Source organism: Microcaecilia unicolor, chromosome 1 (assembly GCF_901765095.1).
Source record: "Microcaecilia unicolor chromosome 1, aMicUni1.1, whole genome shotgun sequence".
Lineage (NCBI taxonomy): Eukaryota > Metazoa > Chordata > Amphibia > Gymnophiona > Siphonopidae > Microcaecilia > Microcaecilia unicolor.
This window is the reverse complement of record NC_044031.1, coordinates 11,330,496-11,347,865: the sequence shown is the minus strand read 5'-3', so window position 1 is coordinate 11,347,865 and position 17,370 is coordinate 11,330,496. Positions and strand designations below refer to the sequence as shown.

The 17,370-nt window shown below is 44.5% G+C and overlaps 1 protein-coding gene across 1 annotated transcript; it reads left to right on the top strand.

Annotated features, from left to right (window-relative positions):
• Positions 1 to 3,984: 3,984 nt before the first annotated feature.
• LOC115460750 (gastrula zinc finger protein xLCGF3.1-like) lies at positions 3,985 to 16,875 on the top strand. The gene is made up of 4 exons (XM_030190501.1): positions 3,985 to 4,018; positions 5,431 to 5,541; positions 14,694 to 15,506; positions 16,790 to 16,875. The coding sequence occupies exons 1-4, from the start codon at positions 3,985 to 3,987 to the stop codon at positions 16,873 to 16,875; spliced, it is 1,044 nt and encodes a 347-aa protein (XP_030046361.1).
• The last annotated feature ends 495 nt before the right edge of the window (positions 16,876 to 17,370 follow it).

The window sequence follows — 17,370 nt, the reverse complement described above, 5'->3', positions numbered from 1 at the left end:
ACAATAATCGAAGTGAGGCTTACCGGCCTGTAGTTTCCAGCTTCTTCCCTATCACCACTCTTGTGAAGAGGGACCACCTCCACCGTTCTCCAATCCCTCGGAACCTCTCCCGTCTGCAAGGATATATTAAACAAATCTTTAAGAGGACCCGCCAGAACCTCTCTGAGCTCCCTCAATATCTTGGGGTGGATCCTGTCCGGTCCCACGGCTTTGTCCACCTTTAGCTTTTCAAGCTGTTCATACACACTCTCTTCCATGAACGGTGCTCTATCCACTTCAATCTCATTTGTACAAAGTCATTTTCCAAAAGTACACATTCAAAAAAAGAGCAGTATCCCTCAGGGCGACATGTAGGCATAAATGCTGATGTGGGAAATGTCTACAGTATACATGTATTGCCATTGTAATATAAAATACTCATGTACGCATATTAGCAACTAGCTCATTATATTTGGTCTCTCAACATGGAACAGTTGAATAGTGGGCATGGGAGGAAAGTCAGAGAGTTCTTTAAGGCGCTTCCTGGACAGCGGACCTCAATATCGAATCTGCATAAGCTACTTTAGGTATTAGATCTGCAGAAACATACTGCAGCAATCACTGCCCATTGGGTACGTGACATGCAGAGACCCAGTTTGACTTTAGATTATACAAAGTTGGTGTCTCGAATACCTGGGATCTCTGTGAATGCGAGTCTGCGGGAATGTCAATTTCGAATTTTGCACAGGGCTTATATGACCAAACCGCAGGTGTTTAAGATGGGAGGGGTGCCTGACCCACTCTGCTCCAAGTGTCAGCAACAAGAAGGCACACTATATCACTGTCTCTGGGGGTGCACTGCTGAAACAGGGTAAATAGCAATCAGTCACGAGTCTGGAGGCAAATGGATCCAAACCAAGCAAACTTTATTTTGGCAGCCAAGACGCAGCTCTGAGTAGCCTCAGGAAGCCTGCGTGACGTGTATCATTTGCCACAGATACTTATACACTTTTATCAGCAGTCATGCGCATTTAGCTCATAAAGCATTACGCAGACCTCAGGAAATCGAAACTTATCTCTACACATAGTTCATCTCATTACACAGACAAAGGGTCTTAGGCAGAAATGAAACTCAGCAAATTAGGGCCGTTATCTTATCTGGTTGCCATAGCATCATGTTCGCAAGGAGCTGTAGCTCAGTTCAGTTACAAGTTAAAATTTCCTTTATCCAAGCACAATACAGTGTAGTTTATAGCAAAAGGTCCTGAATCTCCAGGTTCAATAAAAGCTACAGTAAAAGCTACCCCTTACACTGCTACCAAAAATATTGGCATAAGATAATAGAGTATTTGGAAGGATTAGTAAAGTCTCGAATTAGCTATACTCCTTTGGGGATAATATTTGATAAATATGAGCTTTTTGCCTTCCAGCAGAGTGGCTCGCGACAGTTGATCCGTAAGACCTGCTTAATATGGAAAAAAGTGATTATGAATGGGTGGGTGAATGTGGCTGCACTTGATTTTTGGAGATTTCATGATCTCCTATTGCATGAGCGCCGGGAGGTGGGACCCTCTCAGAAGACAAGGACACATTTTTTGGAGATCTGGGGTCCTTACATTCAGTCTTTGTCTCCACGCCCGCGCAGTTCAGTGTTAAATGGTTTATAACCTTTTTTTTTTTTTTTTTGCACGGGAATGTTCAACTATGGATGCGAATGTGCCTTAATATGGAGATAAGTTGCAACGCTTAGGTTGGGGGGGGGGAGAATTAGGGGGGGAGGGGAATAATTTACAAAAAAACTCTTTGAGTTGTTGATTTGTATTGGAGGGTGTGAACTAATTTTGAACTCATGTGTGTGTTTCTTGCAAATGGTGTAATTGTTTGCACTATGTTAGTTTGATCTTAATAAAAGTGTTGAAACATAAAAACTGGGGGAAAAAACAAACGATTAACAAAATGCCACACTTAAGCAGTTCATAAAATTCAAAAAATTGCATTGTTTGTTCTATTACAATTAAAAAAGTATTTAACAAAAAAATACTCATGTACTGTGAAGGATCAACCAAGCCACACCCAGAACATGTCTCTCTAAAATATCCCTAAGCTTCCACTTCCATGTAGAAGTAACTGCCTTTCCTAAAATGGCTGCTTATCCTTGTTTGCTGATTTACATATGCAATTGAGTGTCTTACACCTGCACAGGGCATCTACATTCTAAAATCATTCCCAAAATGTTAGACGAATAAAGGTAGCTTTACTCACACCTATACCTAAGGATGCAAAGAAAAATGTTAATGAACTAACAAACTACAGACCAGTAGCATCCATTCCCTTAATCACCAAAATAACAGAAGGAATCGTGACTAAACAACTCACAGAATATCTAAACAAGTTCTCAATATTACATGATTCCCAGTCAGGATTTCACTCCAATCACAGTACCGAAACCGTACTAGTTACGCTCATGACCCAACTCAAACAATTGATAGCAAACGGCAATAACATACTACTGTTACAATTCGACATGTCAAGTGCATTTGACATGGTTGACCATAGAATTTTATTACACATCCTGGAATACTTCGGAATTGGAGGCAACGTTCTCAACTGGTTCAAGGGGTTTTTAACTACACGCTCATATCAAGTGACATCAAACTCGACTACATCAGCTACATGGACACCTGAATGCGGAGTCCCGCAAGGATCACCACTCTCACCGACCATATTCAACCTAATGATGATACCCGTGGCCAAACTACTATTGAATATGAACCTAAACCCACATATATATGCTGATGATGTAACGATCTTCATCCCATTCAAAAAGATCTAAGGGACATCTCCAACGAAATCAAGCAAAGCCTACATATCATGAACTCCTGGGCAGATGCATTTCAGCTGAAACTTAATGCAGAAAAATCCCAATGCCTAGTACTCACCTCGCCACACAATAAGAATAAATTTACCACCATCAACACTCCTAAACTAAATTTACCAGTCTCGGACACCCTAAAAATTCTTGGAGTCACCATTGATCGACACCTAACACTTGAGAGTCATGCGAAAAACATAACTAAGAAGATGTTTCATTCAATGTAGAAACTAAAAAGAATCAGACCATTTTTTCCAAGGACTGTCTTCTGCCATCTGGTACAATCATTGGTACACAGTCATCTGGACTATTGTAACTCACTCTACGCTGGCTGCAAAGAGCAAATACTCAAAAAAACTCCAGACAGCCCAGAACACGGCAGCCAGATTAATATTCGGCAAACCAAAATATGAAAGCGCGAAACCTCTACGAGAGAAACTACACTGGCTCCCACTTAAAGAACGCATCACGTTCAAACTCTGTACCCTAGTCCATAAAATCATCCATGGTGATGCCCCAGCCTACATGTCAGACCTAATAGAACGCAAAAAAATCTTCTCGCACATTCCTTAATCTTCATCCTCCCAAGTGCAAAGGTCTGAAATACAAATCAATGCACGCATCTACCTTTTCCTATATGAGCACACAGCTCTGGAACGCGTTACCATGCAACCTGAAGACGGTCTATGAATTGACCAATTTCCGTAAACTATTGAAAACCTATCTCTTCGACAATATATATTACAAAGACCAGCACGTGTAACTATATATTCTTTAATATATCCAGAAATGTCTTATAATGTCTTTTACTTTAAAACTGTTATGTATTTCAACACCATGTAACCAATACCCTCTGTAAACCAAATGTATATTCTCTTCAATTTCCAATTTCCATGATGAATTGTAAGCCACATTGAGCCTGCAAAGAGGTGGGATAATGTGGGATACAAATGCAATAAATAAATAAATAAATAAATAGCTGAAATCTAATGCTTTCTGAGCACCCCCACGTTTCCCTGTGTTTCTGATTTGTGTTTCAGATGCGGGTGACATTTGAGGATATCGCTGTCTCTTTCTCCCAGGAGGAGTGGGAGTATTTAGATGAAGGGCAGAAGGAACTTTACAGGGAGGTGATGAAGGAGAATTATGAGATCCTGATCTCCCTAGGTAAGAATTGCTTTGTCTGCATTTTCTTAAGAGGAACAGCGTCTGATTTAATAGAAATTTGGCACATTTTCTGTACCTTCTGCACTTTGAAGTCTGATCTCGGCTCTGTTGATTATCTTAGGGTGCCTCAGTCCCGAACCTCACACTGTTATCTTAAGACCTTCCTGTGTGTCCTACAAGTTTCCTTCTCTTCCAGTCAGAGAGAGATTTTCCTCTAGTTCTTGTATCAAGATTGAAAAAAGGTCCAGAGCATCACAAATACTCAGTACTTGGATGTAACAGAGTGTGTTAAAGTAGCTGCTGAGACCAGTCAAAAGTGTGGTGCTGTGTTCATTGATCATTGCCTCAGCTTTTGACACTGTGAAGCTGCAGAATTGTCTCCAGGATCAACACATGATAAGAGTAATACAAGAAATCATCATTAATTGCTGATTTCATGTGTTAACTAGAGAGGAGTGTACCAGATCATGACAAGGATCAGTCTTTGTTCCTGCTCTTTTCAACATTCATAGAGCGGGTCTTCCACAGTATTGGGTATGAAACATCTACGATTGCCAGTGAGTTGTTATCCTCCACACCAGCAGCTGTTTGGAGGGCACCCAAGTGTCGTTATGGAAATACTAGCGTAACTTTATATCATCATGCCTTAATGTATAGGCAGTTACAGTTAGACCAGCCATAGACCTGGCAGGTGTCTAAATATGACTGCAACTGTGAGTTACACACATTGCTGGGAGCCCCGCCCATGCTCTGACCATGTGTAATGCCCCCTTGAAATTACACGTATAATATTTATACGCACATTTATAGAAGCGTGCTTAGGGTGCCTATGTGAGTAAGTGCAAATTATCTATTTATGTGTGCCAGCGGCATGTAACCGTAGGCGCATAATTACAGAATTGATATCCGTGTCTTACCCGGCATCAGGAGTGTCCGTGGGGGAAGTGAGATATGAGCCTTTCCCGCACTAAACCTCTCCTTTCATCAACAGGTGTTTCTCCTCTTCAGTTCTCGTATAATTTTATACTGTGACAGCAGGGACGGGAGTGTAAAAATGTTGATTTGAATTTGAGGGGAGAGGGAGCTGAAGTGCTAAGCAGTCACCTTTTAAGGCAACTCACTAGGGTCTCCCAAAACAATTCTTTATAAAATCCCTTAATATAATGTGCCAATTTCAAACAATCACAGCCCCCCCGATTATTAAGTGATAGACATTCTATAGTAAAAAACTTGTGACCTGTTCCATTACCAGAGTACTTAAAGCGAGGTATAATAACCCCCAGATCCCTCTGCTTTTTGATGGGTAGCAATGACAGATCCATCATATGCTTTTCCCTTGAGAACTACTGCTGTCTATTGTTTTGTGAATATAAGGAAAATACAGCTAGTATTATTTTTATTCCTGGAAGCAGGCTATGAAAGGATCAGTCCTGATACATTATCAAGGATTAAACAAGAGGAAGAGCCATATGTCTGGGATCCCCATGAGTCAAGAGAGAGAGAAGTTACTCACTCAGACACAGGTGAGTAATAATACTATACAGAGTAAGAGCAGGTATTACAGAATACAAATGAATAAAATGAATGTACAGAGCAAGAGGAGGTATTACAGGGAATTACAACCAGGCCTTTAATGGAAGAATTAACTAACTTGTTAGTCTCACTCACTCACACACAAGGAGTGACACAGGCTGGACATACTGCAGCAAGACATGTTTATCCACTCCTACCCTAGCTGAGATAATATTTAACCATATCTCTACCTCATGTGCAACTTCCTTTAAATTAGTCACCTTATTTTCTAACTCCTCTTACCATGTTCCATCTTTGCTTATACCCTTCACTATCGATTAAAATGTTCTATTACGTATTGTGTTGACATTGTAAGTAGTATACTATCAGGCTTATCTTCGAAAGAGAAGAGCGCCCATCTTTCGACACAAATCGCAAGATGGGTGTTCTTCTCACAGGGTCGCCCAAATTGGCATAATCGAAAGACGACTTTGGGCGTCCTCAAATGCTTTCCGTCGCAGGGACGACTAAAGTTCATGGGGGCGTGTCGGAGGCATAGCGAAGGCGGGACTGGGGCGTGCCTAACATATGGGCGTCCTCGACCGATAATGGAAAAAAGATAGGTGTCCCTGACGAACACTTGGATGACTTTACCTGGTCCTTTTTTTCTTACGACCAAGCCACAAAAATGTGCCATAAATGACCAGATGACCAGCGGAGGGAATCAGGGATGACCTCCCCTTACTCCCCCAGTGGTCACTAACCCCCTCCCACCCTCAAAAAATATTTTTTCCAGTTTCTATACCAGCCTCAAATGTCATCTATATGTTCCATCTTTGCTTATACCCTTCACTATCAATTAAAATGTTCTATTACGTATTGTGTTGACATTGTAAGTAGTATACTATCAGGCTTATCTTCGAAAGAGAAGAGCGCCCATCTTTCGACACAAATCGCAAGATGGGTGTTCTTCTCACAGGGTCGCCCAAATCGGCATAATCGAAAGACGACTTTGGGCGTGCTCAAATGCTTTCCGTCGCAGGGACGACTAAAGTTCACGGGGGCGTGTCGGAGGCATAGCGAAGGCGGGACTGGGGCGTGCCTAACATATGGGCGTCCTCGACCAATAATGGAAAAAAGACAGGTGTCCCTGACGAACACTTGGACGACTTTACCTGGTCCTTTTTTTCTTACAACCAAGCCATAAAAATGTGCCATAAATGACCAGATGACCACCGGAGGGAATCAGGGATGACCTCCCCTTACTCCCCCAGTGGTCACTAACCCCCTCCCACCCTCAAAAAATATTTTTTCCAGTTTCTATACCAGCCTCAAATGTCATCTATATGTTCCATCTTTGCTTATACCCTTCACTATCGATTAAAATGTTCTATTACGTATTGTGTTGACATTGTAAGTAGTATACTACTCCATACTTTGTATTGTTATTTGAATATTGTTACTGCTGTAATTGTCTATTGCTCATGTTTGATCTATTCTTATTGTACACAGCCTTGAGTGAATTCCTTCAAAAACGTAGTAAATAAATCCTAATATCCTATATAATAAAAAGCACCTCCAACGTTCTGAAGCTGGCAGCATGGACAAAAGCATTGAAGCATTCGTGCTTCTGTATCCATCTCCTAACATGATGCATCACCAACGACTGTGCCCAATCACAGCACAGCATTGCGAGTAAACGTGTTGCCTGGGAAACCGCGACGTGTTTTGTAATTCTATTTAGAACCCTAAAGAGAACTAAAAAGAAAACATAAAGAAGATGCGTGTGTGCTGCTGCAAGTGAGCGGGAGGGAGCAGCAGCAAAAGGAGGCACAGCAAGGCACGCTGGAAAGAAGGCCCTCCCTCTTCTATCTCCTCGAGTCCACCCCTTACCACAGAATTTGGGATGCTGCGGGGGTCCGCGGAGCTTCGGCTGCCAAAATTGAAAGTATTCTTTGTAAGTTTAGCTAGGCTGATCGCAATCTCAACCCTCCTGTTCCTGGAATTCTATGCTTCTGACACGTCACCCATGAAATGAGATTGAAGGGGGGCAGACTCAAGAAAAATGTCAGGAACTGTTTTTTCACGGTGAGAGTGGTGGATGCTTGGAATGCCCTCCCGCAGGAGGTGGTGGAGATGAAAACGGTAACGGAATTCAAACATGCGTGGGATAAACATAAAGGAATCCTGTTCAGAAGGAATGGATCCTCAGGAGCTTAACCGAGATTGGATAGCAGAGCCGGTGGTGGGAGGCGGGGCTGGAGGTTGGGAGGCGGGGATAGTGCTGGGCAGACTTATACGGTCTGTGCCAGAGCCGGTGGTGGGAGGCGGGGCTGGTGGTTGGGAGGCGGGGATAGTGCTGGGTAGACTTATACGGTCTGTGCCAGAGCCGGTGGTGGGAGGCAGGGACAGTGCTGGGCAGACTTATATGGTCTGTGCCAGAGCCGGTGGTGGGAGGCAGGGATAGTGCTGGGCAGACTTATACGGTCTGTGCCAGAGCCGGTGGTTGGGAGGCAGGGCTGGTGGTTGGGAGGCGGGGATAGTGCTGGGCAGACTTACATGGTCTGTGCCCTGAAGAGCACAGGTACAAATCAAAGTAGGGTATACACAAAAAGTAGCACACATGAGTTGTCTTGTTGGGCAGATTGGATGGACCTTGCAGGTCTTTTTTCTGCCGTCATCTACTATGTTACTATGTCCCTACTTGCACGGATCCCCCCCCCTGAGACATTGTCCCGGTGCCAGATCTCAGCTCGCGGCGGTAAGTGGAGAGAAACAGAGCGCAGCCTCCAGGCCTCTGGCTCTACGGAGGTGAGTTACGAATCGGCTTCGGCCCGGCCGCAGCCGCCTCTTTCTCTAGCTCTTTGTCTCCAGCCCAGGCACCGGAGCCTCAGGAATGCAGCTTCAATGCAGCAGCACCGGGACACGGACAGAGCGGAAGTGCCGGAGCCGAGACTATGATTGGTTGCTTCGGGGGCAGGACATCTGAGTGTGCCGGAAGCACAGAGGTGAGAGCCTCAAAAGGGTGAAAGGAAGGCGGGGGGTCTTTATAGTAGAAACGCAGAGTTTTATAGGGCATCAGAAAATGTCATAGGCACAGTACAGGAGTTAGACTATAATGGGAGTTTTACAAAGCGATTTCCCGTCAATAGAGACGAAGCCGAACCAGCGCTCAATCTGTCTAAAACAAACTCTCTCTCTCACACACACACACTGATACAGCACATGGACAGATGGACACACACTCTCTCTATAGGTGGATGGAGGAGAGGGCAGGGGAGACAGGAAATTTGCTGGATATGGGTGGATGGAGGAGAGGGCAGGGGAAAATGGAGAGTTGCTGGACATGGATGGATGGAGGGGAAGGAAGTCAGGAAGGAGATGCACAAGGATGGAGGGGGAGGGAAGACAGGAGGTAATCGCCATTACATGATAACCTTGCTAGCGCCCGTTTCATTTGTGTGAGAAACGGGCCTTTTTTACTAGCTTAAATAATAAATTACAGACCACTGATACGTAATATTCTACTGAATAAAAGGAGGTATTATGGAGCAAAGCCAAGCTTGAGGATTTATTACACAGTGCAGTCGAGTAATAATACTGTAGAGAGTAAGAGGAGATATTACAGAGCACAAGTGAGAATTAAACATTGTAAAGAATACAGAATAGTAACAGATTACCAAACCCGTGTCCTCCTCTGAGTGTCTGTGCTTTGATCTTGTACCTTTGGGAGACATAATTCATGATTTATTTTAAATATTTATATTCCACTTAAGTAGATAGAATTCATTGAAGCAGATTCCCAATCAATCTTAATAATATTAGATAAACTATACAGTAATACACAAAAATCAGAATAAAAAACATCTTCAGTATTACTACACAAACATACCTGATCATAAAACCTAGAAAATAGGACATTTTTTCACCTCTGCATGTTCATAGAAAAACGTCACAAGCTGCTGCCTGAAGGCAGTGAAGTGTTTCGAAAGCTGAAAGTCGGCAAAGGAGAAGGCAGTGGCCTGAACTCTAACTATCTGAGCCAGCTGACCAGAAAACATGCGATGGGTCACTTTACCCTAAAAATGTAAAGCCAGTGTTCTGAAGAGAGAATAAAATCTTGTTATATGAATAGGAAGCATTTGAAACAAATATAGCCGTCTTTGAAAAATATTCATTTTGATAGGTGCATTTCTACCAAACCAAAGAAAATAGATTGCTTAACTCTCATTTCCTTGTCACTTGCAGCAGATGAATCCAGGAACTAGTGGGTTAAGTCCGCCTACCAGCAGGTGAAGATAGAGATAAACAAACTAAAGAAGTGATGCCAGACGGCCAGCTCCTTCCTCAGTTAGTATGTCTCTATCTCAGCAGGTGGTGGACGGGTTTTTCTCCAGCTCTTGGGCCCAAGGCCTCTGAGGGTGCCCCTGCACCGGTGGCAAGTTTGAGCCGGGAGTGGCCGACTGGTGGTGTCCCCTTTAGCAGCATACGCAGTTGCTGGGTCCCTGCTGCACCTCAAATTCCCTCTGAACAGGCCTTTGCTGTTCCTTTCCTTCCCTGTTTGTTTCTGCCTCCTCACTAAAAAAAAAAAAAAAAAAAGAGAACCATAGAATTTATTTAAAAGAGAAACACAGAAGCACAGGGAAGTGTGTTTTTGCAGAGAGCAGGTTTGTGTTACTGCTGTCCGAGTCCTGTTTTCTGTTGCCTGCTTGTCTGAGCCTGCCTCGAAGTGGAGTTGGAGAGTTTTTTTTCTTCGGCTCAGCTGTCAGTTCCCGCGCTTTCCCGGTCCGGGGTAAGTCCTGCTGGCTTCCTGTTTGGGGACAGGCGATGGCAGCGGAGGTGGTAAAACGCTGTTCCCGATGTGGGAAACGGCATTCGGCGGCGGGCCTTTGGAGCGTGGGGTGCTCTGATTTGGTGGGACTTGACAGAGCGGTGCCCCCCCCCCCCCCCAAGAGCGTGTTTTCCCGCCCAGAGCCTGGTGATTCTTGCGCCATTTTGCGATCGGTCGCTGAGCCGGCTCCGGTAGCGGTTTTGGGCAAAGCTTCTTCTCCGCTGGTAGTGGAGTCGGGGGGGGGGGGGGGGCGTCAGGCACTGTGGGCGGTGGCTCAGGTGCCATGGCTGCGACCTCCTCCATTGTGGGGGAGGGGTTTTCACCAGAGTTTATTTTGCTACTCCAGTCGTTTTTGTTGAAAAGGGCCTTGCCCCCCCTCCCCCCCACACGGCTGCGACAGCTTTGGCCTTTGATTCTCTCAGGGGGTCTGGGAGTAACCAAGAAATTTGGGGTTTTTCCCCAAGGATTTCTCCTCCCTTAAAAAGCCTAGGCTTTCTTTGGGGTCTGAGGAGGGGTCCTGCATACGGTTGCCTGCAGCTTCCTCCGTGGTGGCTCTCTCGGAGCAGACGGGGGTGGAGGACGGTGTCCTCGCTGTCCAACCGGAGGACTCTTCCGCCGTGAGGTGTTGCAATCCTTAGGTTGGGTGGTCAATATGGACAAAAGTCATCTGGTTCCTACACAGAGTCTGGAGTATCTTGGAGTGCAATTCGATACGAAGCGGGGGAAGGTGTTTCTCCCCGAGGGGCGAAGGATCAAATTGCTTTCTCAGGTACGGACCTTATTGAGTCGTCACGCTCCCAGAGTGTGGGACTATGTTCAGTTTGTTCCATGACGGCGACCTTGGAGGTCATTCCATGGGCAAGGACTCACATGCGGCCTCTTCAGAATTTCTTATTGAGCTGATGGTCGCCGACATAACTGGATTATCAGCGCCGCCTTCCTTGGTCGAGCCGGGCCAGGGACAGTCTCGCATGGTGGCTCCAGTCAGCCAATTCGCAGAAGGGTGTAGTCGTGACGGATGCCAGCCTTGCGGGCCGGGGAGCCCATTGTCTTCATCGAGTAGCCCAGGGATTGTGGACCCCTCTCAAAGTGACTTGGCCAATAAATCGTCTGGAGTTGCGAGCAGTCGTGAATGCGCTGTGGAGTTTTACGGACCTTCTGCAGGGGCAGGCAGTTCGTGTATTCTCGGACAGCACCACTACGGTGGCCTACATCAATCGGCAGGGGGGCACTCGCAGTCTTCCTTTGGCAGTGGAAGCGTCTCGTCTTCTAGTATGGGCGGAAGCGCATGTTCAGTCTTCTCCTTCTTACCTACAAATGCACTCGGTCTGCAGCCCCTCATTACCTCTCTACCCTCATTTCCCCTTACGTTCCTGCCCGTAACCTCCACTCACAGGACAAATCCCTCCTCTCAGTACCCTTCTCCACCACCGCCAACTCCAGGCTCCGCTCATTCTGCCTCGCCTCACCCTATGCTTGGAATAAACTTCCTGAGCCCTTACGCCAAGCCCCCTCCCTACCCATCTTCAAATCCTTGCTCAAAGCCCACCTCTTCAATGTTGCTTTCGGCACCTAACCTTTATACCTTTCAGGAAATCTAGACTGCCCCTATTTGACTGACTGTACATTTGTCCTTTAGATTGTAGCTCCTTTGAGCAGGGACTGTCCTTCTATGTTGAAATTGTACAGCGCTGCGTAACCCTAGTAGCGCTTTAGAAATGTCAAGTAGTAGTAGTTCAGTCGGCAGCGCACATTGCGGGTCAAGACAATGTTCAAGCGGATTTTCTCAGCCGGACTCTTTTGTACGCAGTGGAATGGACGCTGTCGGGCTCGGCTTTTCGGCTGATCTGTCAACATTGGGGAAGACCAGATAATGGATCTCATGGCCATGGCTTACAATGCCAAAGTTCCCCAGCTCTTCAGCCGCAAACGGCAGCCAGGATCCGCAGGATTGGACGCTCTTCTCCAGCCATGGCCGGAACAACAGTTACTGTAGGTTTTTCCTCCGTGGCCTCTGATAGGGAGAGTTTTTTGCCACATAGGGCGGCATCAGGGGCCGGTCGTTCTAGTGGCCCCATACTGGCCACGACGGCCGTGGTATGCGGATCTCGTTCGACCACTCTCAGAGCCACCATTGCGACTTCCGGTGACTCCCGATCTGCTGCATCAAGGGCCAGTTCTAATGGAAAATCCCTCCCACTTTGGTCTTACGGCCTGGCTATTGAGAGGCAGCAGCTGCGGAAGAAGGGATTTTCAGGACCAGTCATTGCCACTCTTTTGGGGGCAGGGAAGCAGTGTACTTCAGCAGTGTACGCGCGATTGTGGAAAGCTTTCTTGGCGTGGTGTGCTTTGCGTGCTGAATCGCCTTTTCAGGCGGACATTCCGGTTATTCTGGAGTTCCTTCAGGATGGTCTTCAAAAGGGATTGGCATATAATTCCCTTCAAGTGCATGTGGCCACGCTAGCTTGTTTTAGGGGCAAACTGGACTGTTCCTCTTTAGCAGCTCACTCTGATTTGGTCCGTTTCCTATGTGGAGCTCTTCGGCTTCGGCCTCTGCAGCAGCCGTGCCCGGCGTGGCATTTGAATTTGGTACTGCGAGCCCTCCAGGCCCCACTTAAGACAGTGTTTTTGGTGGCCATTGCTTTGGCTAGGAGGATTTCTGAAATTCAGGCTTTGTCTTCCAGAGATCCTTTTTTGCAGTTTTCTGAAGCAGGGGTGTCGATCCGGACGGTGCTGTCGTTTCTACCCAAAGTGGTTTTGGCTTTCCGTGTCAATCAGGCGGTTTATCTTCCATCTTTTCGAAGAGAGGATTATCTGGGGGGAAGTTTGACTCTCTACGTTTCCTGGATGTGCAGAGAGCCTTGTTTCGGTACTTGCATGTCTAACGAGTTTCGACACTGGGATCGTCTTTTTGTGCTCTTGTCAGGATCGAAAAGAGGTGAGGCGGCTTCTAAGGCTTCCATTGCTCGCTGGATTAGGGAAGCCATTGGAGCGGCGTATCTGCTACAAGGGTGGGCATCTCCAGTGGCCCTGAAGGCGCATTCTACTTGGGCACAGGTGGCTTCTTGGGCGTCGGCGTCGGCCTTATCTCTGGAAGAGATTTGTCGGGCAGCTACTGGGGCATCCCGTCATACTTTTGCGAAGCATTACAGGCTAGCCGTGTCTGCTCAGGAGGATGCGAGTTTTGGGGCGGGAGTGTTGGTGCGGGGAGAGTCGACTTCCCACCCTACTTAAGGAATGCTTTGGTACATCCCACTAGTTCCTGGATTCATCTGCTGCAAGTGACAAGGAAGTAAAATTATGTCTTACCTGATAATTTTCTTTCCTTTAACGCAGCAGATGAATCCAGGATCCCTCCCTAGTTCAGCCGATGGTTTTTTCATTTTCTGGGCAGTGTGAGCCACATTGAGCCTGCAAATAGGTGGGAAAATGTGGGATACAAATGCAGCAAATAAATAAATAAGCATGAAGTAATTGTAGATTTACAAAGGAAGTTTGTATGATGGAAGAAACCTGTTGGTGAATCCAGCCGTACTCCCGCTCATTGTTTTTACTAGAATAACACCAGGTACTACAAAAAGAGTTCTCTGACTTCTGGAGAACCAGAAATAGTGTTTATTTCCCCCCCCCCCCCCCACCACCAAATTACCTTTCATTCCTTTGTGTTACACCGTTCCTAAGGTTCATGCAGGCACTTTCCCAAATGCTTCTCAACAGCTGCTTGATCTTCCTGAAATGAATGTAGACAGGGCCATTGAGGTGTTTTTTCTCTCTCGACACATCTGCCAATGACCTACTCAGTGTTTTGAAATGTCTTATGTGGCACTTTGTGTGTTGCTATGAGGGGCAGTTCTATGTATAATTTGGCTCCTCCAGTTAGGGGTGCCAAGTTACACGATGTCCGGAAAAAAGGGACCCCGTACATAGTTTCAAAATATTTTGCAATTGTTTAAACACTTAGTATGACCTTTGAAAATGCATTAGATAATTCATAATTTGTGTTCAAAGTGCCGTCCTTCAACCTTGAACGCCACTGAGCTGTTGGCTTAATGAATTCTGTGGTTTCATTCATTAAAAGCTCAACTGTTTTGCATTGTTGATGCGCCGGAGCGCCATCCTGTTGAAAAATAAAGTACTCTGAAATGTCTCGAAGTTCAGGCAGAATGGTGCCTGGTGAACTTTTACACATTCTTGCCAATTTTGGATCCTCTGATGCTCTTGCCACCATGTTATAAAATTTCCCTGCCTATGAACCCAGAAAATTCTGTTTCTTGATCAATAATTGTTTTCCATTTAAGTAATACACGACTAATATCTTCTTTTCATATCCAGCAGTTAATGAGGCTCTACAGAAGCTCAAGCAAGAGCAAAATCGCGAAGAAACTCCTGTCGAAATGGAACAAATACCAGGACAGTCAAAAAATGTCTGTGAGAATATTTCCCAAGGGATGGAGAGGACACACGCAAGGAATCATCAGCAGGAGTTGGAGAAGGAGCAGAGAGACCCTGCCGGAGAAACACCTTGTGGAATTACTGAGAGTGAGGGAAGTGACAGGGAACTCATAAACATCCCTGACCACCAGAGACACTTGAGAACAGAGAGTCCCTTCCAAGATAGTAACAGTGATCCAAAACCTTCTAAACTCCCTCAAGAAGAGAGGACAGAGAACGAATCCTTACAGTGTGACATCTGTGGAACAATCTTCAATATGAATGATCATTTCTTACTGGATAAGAGAACCAACAGTAGGGAGAAATCCTTCTCATGCTCGCACTGTGAAAAGAGTTTCAGACAGAAGATAAACTTGAAATTAGACCAAAGTTTTGGTTTATCTTCAATTCTGAAAAGGAATGAAGTAATCCACAGTGGACAGAAACCTTTTCTATGTAGTGAGAGTGGTAAAAGTTTCAATGAGCTGTCACAGCTGAAGATCCACAGCAAAAAGAAATGCACTGAGTATAATAAAAGTTTAATTTGTTCATCACGCTTAAAAATTCATCAAATGAGCCACAGTGGAAAGAAACCTTTTACGTGCACTGAGTGTAATAAAAGTTTCTCTCGTTCATCATACTTAAAAATTCATCAAATGATCCACAGTGGAAAGAAACCTTTTACGTGCACTGAGTGTAATAAAAGTTTCTCTCGTTCATCATGCTTGAAAACTCATCAAATGATCCACAGTGGAAAGAAACCTTTTACGTGCACTGAGTGTAATAAAAGTTTCTCTCGTTCATCATGCTTGAAAACTCATCAAATGATCCACAGTGGAAAGAAACCTTTTACATGCACTGATTGTAATAAAAGTTTCACTTATTCATCAAGCTTGAAAGAACATCAAATAATCCACAGTGGAAAGATACCTTTTACGTGCACTGAGTGTAATAAAAGTTTCATGCGTTCATCACTCCTGAAAACTCATCAAATGATCCACAGTGGAAAGAAACCTTTTACATGCACTGAGTGTAATAAAAGTTTCATGCGTTCATCTAACCTGAAAATTCATCAAATGATCCACAGTGGAAAGAAACCTTTTACATGCACTGAGTGCAATAAAAGTTTCATTTATTCATCATACTTTAAAACTCATCAAATGATCCACAGTGGAAAGAAACCTTTTACATGCACTGAGTGCAATAAAAGTTTCACTTCTTCATCATACTTTAAAACTCATCAAATGATCCACAGTGGAAAGAAACCTTTTACATGCTCTGAGTGTAATAAAAGTTTCACGTGTTCATCAAACTTGAAACAACATCAAATGATCCACAGTGGAAAGAAACCCTTTACATGCACTGAGTGTAATAAAAGTTTCTCTTCTTCATCAAACTTTAAAACTCATCAAATGATCCACAGTGGAAAGAAACCTTTTACATGCACTGTATAATAAAAGTTTTATTTGTGAATCATACCTGAATACTCATCTAATGATCAGTAATCAGTATCTCTCCACACTCGTCCTTCCCTACACCCCTTCCCATGCACTCCGCTCCATGGATAAATCCTTCTTATCTGTTCCCTTCTCCACTACTGCCAACTCCAGACTTCGCGCCTTCTGTCTCGCTGCACCCTACGCCTGGAATAAACTTCCTGAGCCCGTACATCTTGCCCCATCCTTGGCCACTTTTAACTCTAGACTGAAAGCCCACCTCTTTAACATTGCTTTTGACTCATAACCACTTGTAACCACTCGCCTCCACCTACCCTCCTCTCTTCCTTCCCGTTCACATTAATTGATTTGATTTGCTTACTTTATTTATTTTTTGTCTATTAGATTGTAAGCTTTTTGAGCAGGGACTGTCTTTCTTCTATGTTTGTGCAGCGCTGCGTACGCCTTGTAGCGCTATAGAAATGCTAAATAGTAGTAGTAGTAGTAATGGAAAGAAATCTTTTACATGTTCTGAGTTTAATAAACGTTTTACTTGTTCAGCAAACTTAAAAATTCATCAAATGATCCACAGTAAAAAGAATCCTTTTACATGCTCTGAGTGTAATAAAAGGTTCACTTTGTTATGAAGTCTTAAAATGCATCAAAACCTGCACAGTGGGAAAGTCAACAAACACTCCACAATGTCATGAAAACTTTTCCATGTATAGACTGTGGTAAATGTTTGAGAGAGCCATCACAACTGAAGAGGCATCAGTTTAAAGAAATCTTTTACATGCACTGAGTATAATAAAACTTTGTCACTCAACATATCTGAAAATCCACCAAATAAACCAAAGCAGAAAGATGCCTTTTACATCATTGCTGAAAATGACCTCCTTCTCTGTGGATCCTGCAATCATAATGTCATCATCATAGTGGAGGACGCGGGTCTTCTCACTGTCCAGTCCCCCTAGAGTTGTTTCCATTACCCGATGACATCCAGTTTCAGAGGTTGAAGGAGATGTGTAAAAACAGACTGAGAGAATGCTGTAGTCTCTTTGGTTTGCTCAGAAATTTTAATTGCAAAAAATATAAAAAAGTGAAATATCTATGAAAGTAAATACAGAAAATATATCCAGTGT